The 16588-nt window shown below is 50.2% G+C and overlaps 1 protein-coding gene across 1 annotated transcript in view; it reads left to right on the forward strand.

Moving 5' to 3' along the window:
- Positions 1-2628: 2628 nt before the first annotated feature.
- LOC137911466 (adhesion G protein-coupled receptor L3) overlaps positions 2629-16588 on the forward strand; it is a 68538-nt gene continuing 54578 nt past the window's right edge. Inside the window, exons 1-3 of the mRNA XM_068755840.1 lie at positions 2629-2665; positions 3839-4061; positions 16427-16536. Of these exons, the coding sequence (XP_068611941.1) occupies positions 3871-4061; positions 16427-16536 (301 nt within the window). The 5' untranslated portion in view covers positions 2629-2665; positions 3839-3870. The remainder of the gene's footprint in view (positions 2666-3838; positions 4062-16426; positions 16537-16588) is intronic.

Here is a 16588-nt window from a genome sequence, read left to right on the forward strand (position 1 = left end):
CCATAGCTGTCTTACGCTAGCGGCTAAAGGCTAATCTAACCGTCTCAAAGTTTCCCTCAGGATGGCTGCAGTCTCTCAGAGTCACTGTACTTATTATTTTAATTAGAGCTCTTGTGGTCAAAGCAACCAAAATTCATTCTTAAACGTGGCTCAAGTTTTCTTGACGTAATCAGGTCATGAAATAAGAATAAAATAAAAAAAGGAATGTTTTAATGACAAAAAGACAAATCTCACTTTGGACTAAAAGATAATTAAATCAACAGAACATTTCCGTCAGCTACTTTCTTTTTTTTAAAAGGACACTGTTGACTAATTTAGCGAATAGCTGACGAAATTAACACTTAATTTGACCTGAGAAACTAATGCTGTAATTTGTACACTAAAGTGGTTTAAAACATAAGACCTTGATGGGGGGGGGCTCCCTTATCTTTCATAACATGATGTCATAGTTGAGGTGGGGGGGGGGTCGCAGAGGGAGAGTGCGGATCACAGTTATAGGTTAAAGGTCGCCGCGGCACTGCTGAAAGTCTTTTTTTTTTTACTTCCGCAGCGTGAAAGTTGCATAAAGCCTCCAGTCTTCTGAACTCATTTGCTAACATTGAAGAGCTAATTTCCCCCTTAGGCATCGCTGGCAGCTTGATTGACGGTTTAAAACTTGCGTTTGCACGTTGGCGGCCGGCGGGGGGGGGGGTAAACCCATCAATCGTGATGCGTTGCCAATTAATGTGTTCAAATTTGTGTCGGCAAATGCAAGTCGAAGAAAAACACATCTCTGAACGCGCGTCTGTGTCCTGTCATAATGACTAATGCTAATTGAAGCCAGCAGCATCATCGGTCAGTGTGTCGGAAGCCATCAAGTGGATTTGAGGAGTTTATTACGACCCGGTCCCGTCGTCCGCTCATGAATTTATCATTCCGGAGGTGCAGGATCATCATCGAGATGACTTATTTCATCAAAGCGTGTAAAACTTCAGAAGTCACCTTTGCCAACGCAAGCAAGGGAGAATAAGCCGCCTGGAAGCTGCGGATTGATCTCATAAAGCGCTAACTTTGTTTTATTAATGGCTCTCCCTCTTACTTTATCTGTGCAGTTCTTCAACGGCGACGTTCCTGGAGATTTTTGCTCGCCCGTGGCCATCTGCAAACAAACTTTACTTGGGGAGAACAATTTGAACTGTTTCTACCTTCAAGATAAATAATCCTTCATGCATTATTGAAAATACTCTTGTTCCCCGCGTCGCAACCGCAAGGTTTCTCCCCCCTTCCTGGCACATGACGTAAGAAAAGTCATTTGTTGCAAACCAGGAAGTGGGCGAGACAGGCTCCTGGTTGGTCTAATCAAATAAACAGCATCTAGATTCATGCGCTAATTAATCACCAGCTTCTGGGGGCCAGATCCCCCCCCCCCCCCCCCCCCACCAATCCAGCGATTCTCGATGGAAACGGCGACATCAGCTCCCTCGCCGTCTTCTTCGCTCTGTTCCATCTATCTCACATTAATCCAATGAAGCCCCCCCCCCACCCCCGCCCTCTCGGTCTCTGTCTGTCACACACATTAACTTTTCATCTCCCGTTATCTGCTGCAGAATCTGAGAGCCCCATTTTCTACAGTCTTAGATTGGGCAGATTGCCTGACTTTCCAGCTGCCTACTTGCAGACAGCATTATTATTTATTGGAAAATTATTCAGCGTGTGCGAGCAAACGTCGAAGCCTGGGACTCTCTTGTCGAGAGCTGTCACAACCCCCCCCCCCCCGACGTGTGTTTATCGGCGGCGGCAGCTCATTGAATCAGACTCGTTGTAATTACGTGCCGTGGTTTTGACCTTAAGTCCTTCTCTGCGACACGTTTTCCTTGAGAGCTGAAATGACATACAAGCTGCCCAAGGCCCCGACTTTGTCGCTAATGATGACTTTTAAATGTCATTGTTACTCCCGCTCTGTCTGCACTTCAGCATCCGGCGGTACCAGAGAAGCACTTCACTTTGTATCATTGAGCTAAAACGGGAACGCCGCTTTGCCACGGGAATATTTATCGCTCTGCTCGCAATTAAATCCATCACGGAGGTGAAACCAATCAAGGCTCGGAACAAAAGAGAATAATGGAATCCTTTCTGTGGTTTTTTTTTCTCAAAAGCTCTGCAGGGGTGTGGAAGTGTGGGGGGGCGTTATTTTCCAAACAAACATTTTTCTCTCCGACCTTTCTGTTGCCCTTTTTGTTGAGTGATTGCATTTTTTAAAAAGCATTTATTTTCCAATTCTGTCACTTGAGAGCATCGTGATTGAAAATGCTCTTCTGACAAACTCCTTCCTGTTTCGCCTCCTCGTTCAGCAGGGAAACGGGATCCACATTGCGTACTCCTCCTTAAATATCCATTTGATAGAACATGGCTTTTGATCGGATGTGTGCAGGCGGACGTGGGAGTGGGCCCGGAAACCGACCGCGACATACGAGTCCGATCAATAACCGCCGATGAGCCCAAGTGTAATTACGCTGCAGTTGTTGACGAGCCGGGTAACCTGAGACATCGCTGGCGTGCATTGACCCACGTTGGCGCCATCACACTCGCTGTTCTCCGTGCTTCTTTGGGAACGCCATTCCGATTTTTTGCACTCTGATTATTATTATTTTTAGCTTTTTTCTTTCTTTCGCCACCTTGAGTAAAAAATCTTACAAAGAGGTGGAACACAAAAGCATGACAAAATCAATAACAGCGGCAAAATGATCCGTTTTGGACACATCAGTAAAAAATCCATCTCAATTCGTCTGTCTGTGTCCCATTTTCCCATTTTCTCAGCGGCGCTCCGCTTCAAAGACGTCGGGTGATACCCAAACCAGCACTTTTTAGGGGGTGGAATAAATGTTCTCGTTAAAATGAAGATAATTGATGGCTTTCATCACCAGAATTATTTCAATCTGTGATGTTTCAATTGCAAGCGTGCTTTGCTGCTGTTGAGGCTTGACTGATGTGTGAGACCAAATTAATGACACGATAATGAGGCGCTTCTTATCCTGTTTTTATTTCACTGCGGGTCTTTCTTGTGTTTTTTTTTGTTCTCGGTTTTTGTCAGAGAAACCTCAGATTCGACATCTTTATGTTTATTTTCGTGTTTTAATGCCTGAGACACAGATCACCGGAACTGAGCCTTTCTTTGGTTGAACGTTTTCTCGGCGCCGGCTCTCGGGTCTGGAAGGATGTTTATAGAAGTCCAGAACGGCTGCAGACCTCCGACAGTCACTCAGTCCAGTGTTTGCATTTGTTGCTCATTTTTTATTCTTGGTGTAAACACACGACTCGTCTGGTCTCGTTGTGACCCCCCCCCCCCCCGCCCCCCACCTATACCGAGTGTGACCCTCTGCAGGCATGCTGTGTGTGCATGCGCTCTGATTATTTCTAGACTCCTTTCTGGAGGGTAATTTGCAGGCGCTCTGCCCTGATTTCTTTGTCTCCGCTTTTCAGTCGGACTAATTTCTCACTCGGGCGCTTGTGTAACGAAGGTTTATTCTCTCACGGCATAATCCAAACACCGGGGCGACGCCTTTCCGTTTGATCTGTGTTGGTCTCGCGCCCGCTATAACCAGAACCCTCGGCGTATCGAGCGTTCCCTTTGGTGCCGTCCTCCCACGCCGAACCACCAGCTAGCGTCCTGTCCGCCTACGTGCTCTCGACCAGAGGTGGCGACCTATTCTCGTGTGTCTCGAAGTCGGGCCTTTTGATTTCGAGTCTTCCCAGCAGTCCTCGTCTTCTCCTTTTGAGAGTAACGCAGTTTTCTTTTTTTCTTTTTGCAAAGTTCTTCAACCGAAGAGAAATCGTCATTGCTAATGTTTCTCCTCTACCCGCTCCGCAGCCTTCAGCCGGGCGCCCGTCCCCATGGCGGTGGTGAGGAGGGAGCTGTCGTGCGAGAGCTACCCCATCGAGCTACGATGCCCGGGCACGGACGTCATCATGATCGAGAGCGCCAACTACGGCCGGACCGACGACAAGATCTGCGACGCGGACCCGGCACAGATGGAGAACACGCGGTGTTACCTGCCGGACGCATACAAGATCATGTCTCAGAGGTGAGGACCAGCTGAAACCAAAAGGGGGGAGTTTACTTGGAATGACTTTTTTGTCGTGTTTTTAACGACATACCGGTAGCTTAAACACAACCACAGAACTTGCCGTATTTATAGGATGTAATTATTGCCCTCTGGACGGTTACGATAAACGGCAAAAGTTGCCTCAGACATTTTAATGTCGGACTCTGCCGCATCACGCCTTTAACTCCAAGCGAAGGCGCTTGCGGCCAACGGCGACGTCTCTCCGTTTGACGGCGACGTAAATGCGAGACGTGAACGTTTGAAATATTTACAGCGCCGTCCGAGGAAAAGCGACACGGAGTTCAACCAATTAGTCAAAGTGAAATAAGTCGGATGTGTTTACGAGTGGGAACATCGAGCAGCCCTGTTCGGAGTAACGGAATATTTCCACGCTTACACGCAGCCAGACACATTTCATGCTGTTAAGTAATTGACTCTGAGAGATTTGTTTGTTGGGAGACTCTTGAAAACATCATCGAGCAGAGATGCTATAATTCACACCTGAGGCCTGCTGGGATGGAATTAAAAGCGCCTCCCCTCCGTACAAAGGGAGCATTGGAAGAGGCCATGTCGCCGGCTCCCGCTAGCTGCTAATATACGTTTAGATGTCTCAACCCCCCCCACGCCCCCCCATGCTCTCCCAGCCCCAAAGAATGTCCCATTGATATTCAGCCATCGAGCCCAAGTGCTACCTCTTCCAGTTTAGCACCCTTAGCATGGCGTGCGCTCTACTTGTGCAAGGTGTTTGCTTCCATTATGGTCTCCTAAGTGAGCGCCGCCCCTGAGTGATAGCACGCCACTGAGCCCGCGAGTGCTCTAATGCATCTCAGAGTGAACGGCTCTCTTTGTGCGTTGAACATTCAGGCTGTGCAGAATCTCCGGCCTCTGGGTAAACACGGCGCACATAGGTGGTGTCGTTTTTTGCGGGAGGCTGACGATGCTGTAGCTGGCAGACGCTAGGCGAGGGTTAATTTAGCTTCGTTTTGCGGCCCGTTAGCGAGGCCTGCATGCGCCCGCTGCAAGCCGGCGGGTTTTGCAAACCATCCCTTGAGGCTGTACCGTTTGTCAAGCCGGGCACTCGTGCTATCAAACAATAGTGATCCAATTCTCATCAGGGAAGAGTGTGTGTGTGTGTGTGTGTGTGTGTGTTCCCCTTCTCCTCTGCCCGAAGCGATGTGGCCTTCACGGCCCGTAATTACAGCCCATATCAAAGCGATATATCAGCTTGTATCTCGGTAGACCTCGGCGGGCGCCGTGCGGGACAGCTGATAGCATCGTAGCTCGCTTGTGAATGACCCCTGAAGGAGAAAAGCAGGTCAGGGAAGAGCAACCTTCTACATGCAACGCACCTCTCACTTTTATTACCCCCCCCCCCCCCCCCATCTCGTGCCATTTCAAGGAGCAAAGAAGAACAAAAACATTACTTTAGCCTTCCGGTATTTTAGCGTTGACGCCAGCGCACGCTAATGACGAAGGTTAATAGACACCGCTGCTTGATGAGTCTCGTGAGAACAATGAAGCGGAATTAGCCCCACCTGTGATTTGAACTTGCCCGGCCTCGTGGCGGCTGACATTTCACCACGCCTGCTGTCGTGGCGTTTTATGTGATTCCAGGTCGTTATTTACTTCGGCTGGAACGCGAGAGAAAAAAACGACCCCCCCCCCCCCCACCGTCAGATATGAAAACACGCTTTTGACTGGGATGAAATAATTGAGGGATAAAGAAGCGGAGGAAGCAGATGGGAGGATCCTTCCGTCTTCGCCGATGATCTTTCCCATACGTTCCACTTTTCATTATCCTCGGCTTCTGACCCTATTTTAGAGTTTGGAGGATTTGATGAGATGTTTGTTTTAGTGGGAGAGCAGGATTAAGCGAAGAATACCCGTGGGTTCTGAAACCCATCTTCATTTAAATCCCCCTCATCTCAGACAGGATGGTGGGGGGGGGGGGGTTCTGGCAAGAAAAAAAAACTAGGAGCCCTGTCACCAAAAAAAAAAAGGCATTTACAAAAGCTTACCTTGTAATTCTGAGCAGCTTAACTCGGGAGACAGCGGCCCGCCATCTTTAGACACGTATTCCTAGTTTTGTCCCGATTACCAGCATTTTGCAGCGCTTGCATGCTCATAATTACACTTGACATTAAATAACAAGATGAATAAAGTTACGAATGAAGAAATGATCACGAACAGAACGAGAATAGTGTGACCCCGAAAGACCCAAAATAGACAATTACTCCAGAGAACATTTAACTGGATGCATTAATGCTCGACTTGCATGTTTGATGTGCAAATATCATGCGGAATTTAAAGCTTCCATTTGGCAGATTGTAACGAAATCGCTGTCGCACGCGATTATGTGTGAACGATCCACAATTGCTGCTACTTCTAGAGATGTGGGCCAATTAGTTGGTGTCAATTTCAACCCGGCGGCTCGTTCAGTAACCCGGGGTCTCCAGACATGGCCGTGCAAGACTCCGCGGTGATTAGGTGGTGGTGGTGGTGGGGGGGGGGGGTTCAGGACGTCTACCCATTGTGAATCGGTTGGGTGTCTCCCAGCGGATGGAGATGAAAGCGGGAGGACTGACTCCCGGCAGCCTGCGGTCGGAATCGACCGGAACTGTGTCCGTTTTTGGATCTCTAAGCTGAATGCCTCGTAGACCAACGGATCCAGAAGTTGGGAAGTCCTAAAATAAAATGTTATTCCGTATCCCCCCCGCCTTCATATCGCCCTCGGGAAGCCTCTCTCTGGTTGTCGGCTCCTTTGGTGTTAGATTAATTGCCGCCACGGCGGCGGCTCACTAAACACGGCGTTGAGGATCAGTCCATTTGTCAACGAGGGGGAGTGAGTTTCACTGGGAGGAGTGCAAACTCGTAAAGAAAGGCCTAATTCAGACGGGAGCAGGTGGCTAGTCAGAGCAGGGAGGCGAAGGGGCAGTTTCCACCCCACTGTCTGATAGTTGCCCTTCTCTACTCTCCATAGTCTTTCATCCTTGTTCACCTATTTTTCTGCCTCTCCCTTTTTTTAATTGGCAGGTGGGAGTAGGCAACATACGCACTTGATGTCTACCGCTCTATCTCTTCCCTCTGCTCTGAAGCGCCAGATCATTTTTATTTTATTTTTTTAACCCACCGCCGGAGAGAGGCCACGCAAGTCTCTCTGACCTTTAGAAACTTTCTTGGCCGTTCATCATCTCTTCCCCGAGATAAAAACGGCTTCCTTTGATGTTGATTCATGGCTTATTTTTGGGAAAAGTTTCAAAAACCTCCCGTGGATCTTTCATCACCACAAGCAAGTTCCCTCCGTTGGCTGTACTTCGCATTAACATCTGCAATTCGGGGGATACCGTACATGAATTGGGGGTAAGATAGCAACGACAAAGAAAGAATAGTCCTCTAGTTGGTGCACAAAAATAGGACACGAGATAAAATAAAGTTCCAGTTTTATGCAAAAACATTGAGTTGTTTGTATTTAGTCTTTTTTTTTTTTTTTTGCAGGATCTTCAAATTTTAAGTATAAATCCCCCCCCCATCTCTGGGTTGTTTGTTTCCCACCCGTCTTCAACCGAAATCCACCATCTGTACGAGTCGCCGCCTCCTCTTCCACGCATCCGGCGAAGCTGCCCTTTGTATTTATTTCATTAATCACTGGAAGGCGTTTAAAATGGCAGCAGGGATGATGACTGTAATAAACGAGGCGGTTCCTCTTTAAGTGGAAGCACCCTCTCTCGCTGGCCACGTAAACAGGATTATTGTGCAATTCTCTGTTTTTTACCATCTTGTAAACATCTCTCTCTCCGCCTCGCTCTCGGGTTTTTTTTTTTTGGCAGCGCTGGGGATGTCGCTGCACATGAAATTAGCTTGATCTAATTGAATCGAACTCGCCAATCGCCAAGCATCAAAATAGAATTCATTCCACCCCAGGGTCGTGTGCAGCTGAAGAGTAATTGCTGAGCTTTAGCTAGTCACACCGGCTTTGGGTTGGCTAGTTGTTCCCGTGGTGATCGATATCGAAATCGGCATATCTTTAAAAAGAATGGAGGTTTGAAAAAAGTACAAAAAATGCACATAAAAACTCCCCAAAATAGACAGAAATGAAACTTTGGGCTTCTGAAGTAAAGGTTTTCGTCATCTGCGATGGAAGGATTTGACAGAAAAGGCGGCTTCTTTCCTCCGAACCGCTGTGAGTGACCTTAAGGATGAACAGGAGAACGGAGAGCATTAATTATCACTGGATCCTGACCAATCCCGTTGGCTTATCAGGAGATTTAATCGTGCAATGAAGTTGCCCTGCTGCGCTTGGTTCATAAAGACGTCTCACAGCTGCCCGCGTCCCGTCCATTAATGAGAACGCACACACGAAAAAATGTTTACCAAACGGAACTCACTTGAATGTCATTGACTTTAGAATTTAATTAAACCATCTGTGCATCCTTTTTTTTTTTACGCCGAGGTCATCAGTAATTCGTAGCGTCTGAAGTCACTTGGATGAATCCTCATTATTTGCTCTTGGCGTTGCAGCACGGAATCGTGCTCCGGTTCGGTCTCTGCCCCGCCCCTAAAACTACTCCGGCGCCGCTTGCACAGTTGTGCTGAGGGTGTCCCATGTTGAGTACCGAAAAGAGAAACTTTCAAAGACAAGAACTTCCCCAGAATCTTGCTGCTTCACTACGTTATCTTGTTATTTAAAGCGTATGGAAAGTTGAAATAATTAAAATGCTAATTAAGTGCAATCCCCCCCCCCCTCCCTCCCCTGTTTGATCTTCACCTGCTGGACTCTCTTGCGTGTTTGTGGGAAGTAGAAAGCTAAAATGTGTCATCAGTTTCAGCTTTGAAACTGATGACACTCACAAAATCACTTTCATGGAACGGTTCCATAATTCCCTTTGATCTCGCTCAAACAGCTGAATATTCATGGAGGTTTTTTTTTTTTTTTTCGTCTTGAACATTATACATATCCTATATTCCATATAGAAACACTACGTCTGCTCTTGTCTTGTGTGACTTGATAGTTCCCATGACAAAACACCGGTTTCATTTAGCGTCCCTTGCCCCTTCGATTGGACTGGTTCAGGGGTCAGTAAAGAGAAAGTTTTGTGACTCAAAGCAATTAAAAACTTAACAAAATATCCCCTCGAAAGGGCTAACAGGTAGCTCTTTTTTTTTTCTTCAAGTTCTTGAAGTCATAAAACAGCAATTCTGTCTGTCTGGTGTAAAAGACGGGAAGCATTTTGCTCCGCTAATTCTCTCTTTGACAATCCTTCATCTGGATTTTTGACTGAAATGACAGGACAATAAAACAGCTAAAACTTTTATTGTGGATGTAATCTGTACCTGCGTCATGAGGGGCGGGGGGGGCGGGGGGAGGACGTGATGAAGGCTTGAAGGGAAGGCGCGAGGATGTTTTCCTGTTTGAAGGAAGACGGCAGAGATAAAACATTCTGACTGATGCTGCCTCCTCTTTTCATTTCTGCCCGCTGATGCTGTCGCCGCACAATCGGCGTCCTCGTGTCACCTTGAAAAGTTGAATTGACTTCACATCAGCTGTTTGAGAGGCTTTCCTCCCGCAGCTCGGGCATCTGCTGGTGTTTGGATTAGAATTTTGAATTTGCCTTTGCCAGGAACTTGATCTGACTCTTTTTGAAAGTCTTGTTGACGCAAACCCGAAACCCGCCGCTCGGTCCGCCTTCTGCTGTCCTCTCCACAGAAGAAGAAGAAGTAATCATCAGGGGGTCAGGCCTGGCTTTAGCACGCCGACCCTACGACTCCTCCTTCGCGAGGCTGGCTCCGTATCACGACGCGCTCGAGAAATGACGGAATTTGAGGCGACATATTTTACGCGTGCGACGGCAGCGTTCCAAAAAGCTGTCAAAGCGTTCCTTCTGCTACGAACAAACGTCGACACCGAAACCGTCCGCAGTGTGGAAGCAAGCCAAGCAGAAACAGGCAAGGTGACACGTTCGAGACCCAGCCGCCTTCCACCCGGATGTGACTCCTCCCCCCCACCCCCCCCCCCCCCGGGCCTGAGTCTCTGCAGACCTGCTGGGATGGAAGAAGAGTTAAAAGACAGCTAAATGTCTCGGCCTGCCTTGACGAATTCAACGGGACAGTGGGGTGAAATACGAGGACGGGGACAGAACTCCATCTTGTCTCGGTGCATCCTGTCCCTGTCCTCGGGAGCGTGCCGATCCGGGGGGGGGGGCAGCAAAGTACCAGATCTACTCGGCGTGCGATTCATTGACATAAAAACGAGTCGATTCATCAGAGTGCACGCCGAGCAGAATAAAAGATGAGGAGAGAAACGATTGGCTGCATCCCCGATGGGCGTCGACGTTCACGGATGGCGTTCGAATCGTCTCCAGGTGTGCGACGGGGGGGCGCCTTGCCGATGCAGAGCATGCAGTCCCAACCGTCGGCATGAATGATGCATGTCGTATTGAGAGCCGCGTGGCCAGTAAATTACTTTCGTCTCAGCCTTAAGCCGCGGCTGACGGCGCCGCGGCCGTATCGACACGCGGGATGAGAGAGTCCAGTCGAGAGCGAGCCCTTAATCCCAACCCTGCTTCCTTCAGGGCGATTCCTTAAGACCCGCGGTGCTTCCCTGCATGCTGATGCTGCTCTGGACCCTCGTCGAGCCATGGAGGCCTGACCCCGCCCCTCGTAGAGCCGGGTCAGGCTTGTCTTTCGTTATTGAGATGCGAACGCTGAAGGTCGGGGGGGAGGGGGGGGGTTCTCATTGATCGGTCAACACAGGAGTATTCTACCGCCGCTCCAGCTGCTCCTCCCGTGGTAACGGAGGTAACTGTCTTTGAACACGGGGTGGGTCAAGTAACCAAAAGCTTTGTTTTGCATCACGAGGTTTATTTATGACTAAATCATATCATTATTTCCCTTTTGGACTCACACCCCTGAAATGGAGAGGACACGCCTCCGAGCGGCGAGCGACCGCGGCCGTCGGCGCAGCGATGTGGTTTTGAGGCTTTGAAAAAGAGCTTTGAAGAAGGAAAGCGCTGGAAGGCACATACTGGCTTAAGCCGGACATTGGAGGTTACCATGGCGACGGCGACTGGAAATGAAAAATGTGTGCTTAAAGGCAGGCCTCGGTGTTTGTGTGTGGCGGTCTTTGTGCTCGGGGGAGAGAGAGAGAGAGAGAACCATGGGGGGGGGGGGGGGTCAGTGATACAGTGCGCTTATTGATTTGTGTGTAGATTATAAATACATCTGCGTGATCGCTTCTTATTCTTCGTTTAGCTAAACCTCAACAAATCCCCGTATTTTAGATCGGAGTCGAATCTCTTTGTTGTTGCCGTGCACGCGCACGCGGCCGTGCACGCTCCTGGACGCTCCCGTTGGTGCGTCGCCGCCGAACCCGGGAGTCTGGATTTCTGCTTCCCCGCCTTTGTTCCTCATCCGTCTGTCACACGGCCGGCTCAGCGGCGGCACCGCTGGGTGTCTGAGCGATGAATCGGCCGCTCGCCGGGGATGCTCTAGAGATCGCAGCGGGAACGCCACAGAAGGTGAACCCCCCCCCCGGTCAGGAACTCATCGGCTCGCTGGAATATTTCAGGATGGATTCCTTTACTCTGTGCAAAGATCGAGCCTGCCTGCAGGGATGCACGGCGCCCACGCGCGGCACTTCAACTCATCCACGGGTTCACACCTCGCGCCGCGCCCGTAATCATCGCATATCTCCAGCAGGGGGCCATCGCGGGAGGATAAATCAAACCTCGGCAGGAAGACGTGGCGCAGCATTTGTTTGGCAAGAATAGAAAAATTCATCCCAGATATCGTAAATCATTAGACCGGTGGGGGTGTGGGGGGGGGGGGCAGACCCTGGCGAGTGAGCCTCACCCACAGAACAAATCGATTCATGAAGTTATTGCACATTTCATCCCCCCCCCCTCCCTTTCAGGTGCCCGGGGAGACCCTTCGGTTGTCGGGATTTACGTTCCTGGAGATTAGACCTGTCTTGTTTCCAGAGGTGACAGAAGTGATGAATCAGAATTTTAGTATCGGAAGGCTTTTATCTCTTTGTCAGCAGGTGAGGATTGACGCCCCCCCCCCACCCCCCCACCCCACCGCCAGCACATGCCAGATTCAAACTCTAATGAAATACCGGAGCGTGCAGCCAGATAGATGCCGACAACATGTGCAGACTCACGGATTGACCTTTCAGGCGGAGAATCAAAATTACATCATCTAATACCTTGGATTAATTTCAAAGAGGCCTGAAGTTCGATCCGCAGGAGTCCGATTTAAAACTCGCGCCGATGAATCACAGTGGTTTTCCAAACCGTCACGCGTCTCGGATAAATAGCGGCGATCGGCTTCTCCGCGGGGCGGTTCGGAGTTTGGCGGTGGAAAGGAAACATCTGCGGAGGAGCTCGGAGGGTTGTCTCCCTTTTCGACCAATCAAACGATTTTCTTTTTCTATTTTTTAAATCCCAGCAGCCACAGATGGAACCAAGAAATGTTTTCTTCCTATTCGCCTCCAAATATTTTGAACCCTCGCCGCTCCACCGCTGGCTTGTCTTCTTCTTCTGTAGTTTGATCGTACCTGAGAACACCTGCAGACCCGAGGTCAATAGGTTCCTCATCGGACGCGATGCTCATCACAGCCATCGCTGGAGGATTGTAACTCCGCCCTCCTCTGCCTCGCTGAATAATAATAAAAAAAAAAAAAGCATTTGATTTCATTTCATTTCACTTGTCAATGAATTATCGATCGCCAAACGAGATAACGACGGGAGTCGGAGAAAACAAAAATCATTACGAGAAGGGATTTGTTGTCGCCGGGATGAAGCGGGGAATGTAATAATAGAAGGAAAATGTTTGGACCGGTGTTTGTGCTCGTCCCATCCGTCACTGCGGGCGGGAAACGAGCCCGGTATTCCCTTTTCCCGTTCCAGAACCTTGCAGTGGGGGAGCGTTCACCCGCAGCTCGCAGTGAAAGTGTTTATCAAACACTCTTCTGGAGTGCAGCCGAACGGAGGACTTAATAGATGAAGCCATATAAATCCCCCCCCCCCTTTCTGTGGTTCCCCTCGAAGCCTTTTCTGGATCGAATCTCCGGATCCGGGTCGTCTCAGGTTGTTGTTGCTTTGGGTGTCGTGCGAACGTTCCCAGGAAAGACTCTAATCTGGACGAATAACTAAGAAGAATGAGGAGACATTAAAAAAAGAAAAGAAAACGGTGGTCGAGCTCGCCACGCCTTCGGTGCCGTCGAGGCGACCAATCCTGACCTTTGTTTGACCTTCCATAGCGATTATATCGCTGATGATGAAGACAATGGTGCGACAGGACTTGATGTTTTCCCGCACGTTGGCGTCGCCGCCCACCAGCCAGGTGCAACTTTTCCACGCCGCTCTTCGTCTTGCACTCGGGCGCCGTCCCCGGCGTGCTCGTCGGATTTTGAGCGCTGTCGGTGAAATGGCGTTTGGATTTAAGCGCGCTTTAACAGTCCTTATCGCCCACGCTCGGCCGTTGTGTTTATGCTGCGCGCGTACATATATTCATTCCGCCTCCTCGCCGGTGTTTCGGAAACAAGCCGTTGCTTTCAGAATAACACCTGGAGTCCCGTTAGAGGTCATTTCCCAGCATGCACTTGGAATATATGGCTGCGTCTAAGTGCGAAGCAGCTCTGCGTTTGAGTAGGAATGCACCCTGGAGGTTCGGGGGCGTGTTTAAGGTTGTGTCCTTGTGAAACCCGACACCGACATCGCAGCGTGAAGGTGCACTTCCAGGTCGGACCCGCCTTTCAACCTCCTCCTGCTAGCGAGGCGTTTGCACGCCACGCGGGCTTCGGTCTGAATGGAGTCCCGGCGCTCCCTGGCAGGATGGGCGGCGGCTTCTAAAGGCGGCGTTCTATAGCAGCCTCTTGCACGTGTCGCTCCTTTCCGAACTCCGTTCCACGCCGGCTTCAACCGATGAGAGCGACTCTCCACAGATTCCTCTTTAACGGCGAACACGCGGGCGCCACGGTGTCTCCGCCCCTCTCAAGGCCTCTCGTATCATTTCCTCAAGGCTTTCTTTAAAGGTTTAAAGGTTGTCGTGTTTCTTTTCCTGCGCCAGAAGACGGGCCGAATGGGAAGAGGCGGATTCTGCGGCCTGCAGCCGGGAAAGAGCATCACTGAAGCGTAATGGGTCCCGACGGAGGGGCGGGGCTACATCTTTACCCTGCTCCCTCCCTGTCTCGCAACCTGACGCGCGCACACACACACACACACACACGTGTGCACAACCAGGCGCCGCCGTGTGCACGCGGCCCAGGCTAACGGCAGCCCGTCCGCGCTTCCTGCGTGTTTGCTCTTGAGCGTTTGCTCTCCCTGATAGGACGTTTTTAATCAAACACACTCGGAGCTGCAGAGAGACTGCGGAGACGGTTTGTCCCACGGCCGGCGGGACAAACCGTCTCCGTCGTAACGCGATGCAGGTAACGTCTGTGAAGCGGTCTCGTGTGATTTGATTTCTTCTGGTGGAGATCTTGCGTGACAGAAAAGAAGCGCCGCTGATTGGTCTACCCCCCCCCCCCCCCCCACCTGGCGTCGGTGGTCAGCAGACGGGATGGGCTTCGACCCAATCTCCGGCGATTAGAGTCATTACCCGTTTGTGCCTGCGTAGAGCTCTCGCCCCTCGTCAGCTGGCAGTCTGAGCTCTAATCTTCCGGTTAGAGCAAACAGCAGGAATAAAGATGTGATTATTTCTCCGGCTTCGTCTGATTCCCTCTTTCCAGATCCCTCCTGAAGCTGATGGTGAACAAAACAGGACATTTCTTTCTTTTTCTTTCTTTTAACTTTTTTAAAAGGGATTTTTGAATGTGGGTCAAGATATAAACGTTAAGGCTGCGATTAAGTTTGCAATCCACGTTAAATGCGACGTTATTTTTAATCCCTCAAGAGGGAATTATTCCCAACTGTGATTAAAATTCCAGATTTTAATCCTTGTGTAACTTCTGTTGTGGTCTCAGAACGGGGGCCGAGCGGGACGCCACCGAGGACTTGTCCTCCTCCGGCCTCTCTCTCCTAATCCTTTGTGGCGCTTCCATCTCATCTCGTGTTCTCGCTTGCTTATTACCATCTGAGCCCCGAACGGAATCAGTCAGACCCGGGCAGTAAACAGGAAGTGGCCGGAGACCAGGAGCCTGCCTCTGTAATTGTTCCTCACTTTCATGGGGGTCGACCCCTTATTTATTTGAGTGGCATTTACCTCCTGGGAATTAACTCTTTGTCGGCGTGGACAGGCGAGCAGACAGCTGACTGGAGTGGGTGATTGAATGACTGGCAGAGGGCGATGGGGGTGTGTGGGGGGGGGCCCGGCGGACCATATCTCATTACCGAGTCCACTTGAAATGAGACGGGGCCCCGCTCTGCTTGTCCCTCACTGGTTCGATTGATTAGTCGGCAGCCGATCAATGTTAATTAAGGTGTAGCGAATCCGTATGAATCACCGCGTCGGATCCTCGCCTTGACCTTCACGAGACTTTTTTAAACGAGCGTGGGTCTGACGGACGCCGCGGCTCGCAGCATCAGGACCGGTGGACATCGCCCGGCGAGCGACTGCGTCCGACCTTCATCCGCGGCGTTCCGTTTTTGGCAGGCGGACGCGCCGCACGGACCGATCGATACTTGTCACAACGTTTAAGAGTTAACGTCGTGAGATAAGTGCTGCTATTACGTCGGACGAGCGGCTCCTTGTGCATACGAAGCGGCGGCTTGATTGATGACTGCCAAAAAACACAAAGGCACACGGAAACGCCACCGGCGGCCTCGGTTGTGTGTTTCTTTTTAATGAAGACCTACATTTCATAGCCAAGCCGACTTCGCACCCGGTTGAATGGGTCCGCCCCCCTCCTTGCTGTCACCGCCCCCAGCGCCATCCATCATTCTGAAGGAAGAGGCGACCCGTACGTGGTTAAAAGCCCGGCTGTGGTGTCGAACCCTTCATCAGGACGAGGACGTCAGCCGTGATTGCAGCTCCTGAACCTTAAATCTAGAGTTAATTTCACCATCTTTGGTTTTTAAGCAGGTCAGACTTTAAGCTCCCCTCCGTCCTCAGAATAAATGTTGCTTTGGGAAACGTAAAATAAAATGCAAATTCAAAATAAAATAATTTCTCGGATCTTAACGTCGTCTCGGAGAACCACCAGAGTCACTTTGTAGAAAGTCGGGGAAGCCGAAGCAGCCGAGTCGCCAATAACTTCCCACTGCCGGAGAAAAAGCCAATAACTGCCGGAGCCCGCCTCCCCAGCCTGCAACGCGCACTTCCTGTTAGGAATGGCTAGACTGCGCTGTTGCTCGGATACGTGGGATTTAATGAAAGACGATGACGTCTTTCTTTTCTCTTTCCAGGTGCAACAATCGGACCCAGTGCGCCGTGGTGGCCGGACCGGACGTGTTTCCCGACCCCTGCCCCGGAACCTACAAATATCTGGAGGTCCAGTACGAATGCGTGCCCTTCAGTACGTATCCCCTTTTCCTTCTAAGACCTCATTTTCACGCGATAGGCCGTGC

This window comes from Brachionichthys hirsutus, chromosome 23 (assembly GCF_040956055.1).
Source record: "Brachionichthys hirsutus isolate HB-005 chromosome 23, CSIRO-AGI_Bhir_v1, whole genome shotgun sequence".
Lineage (NCBI taxonomy): Eukaryota > Metazoa > Chordata > Actinopteri > Lophiiformes > Brachionichthyidae > Brachionichthys > Brachionichthys hirsutus.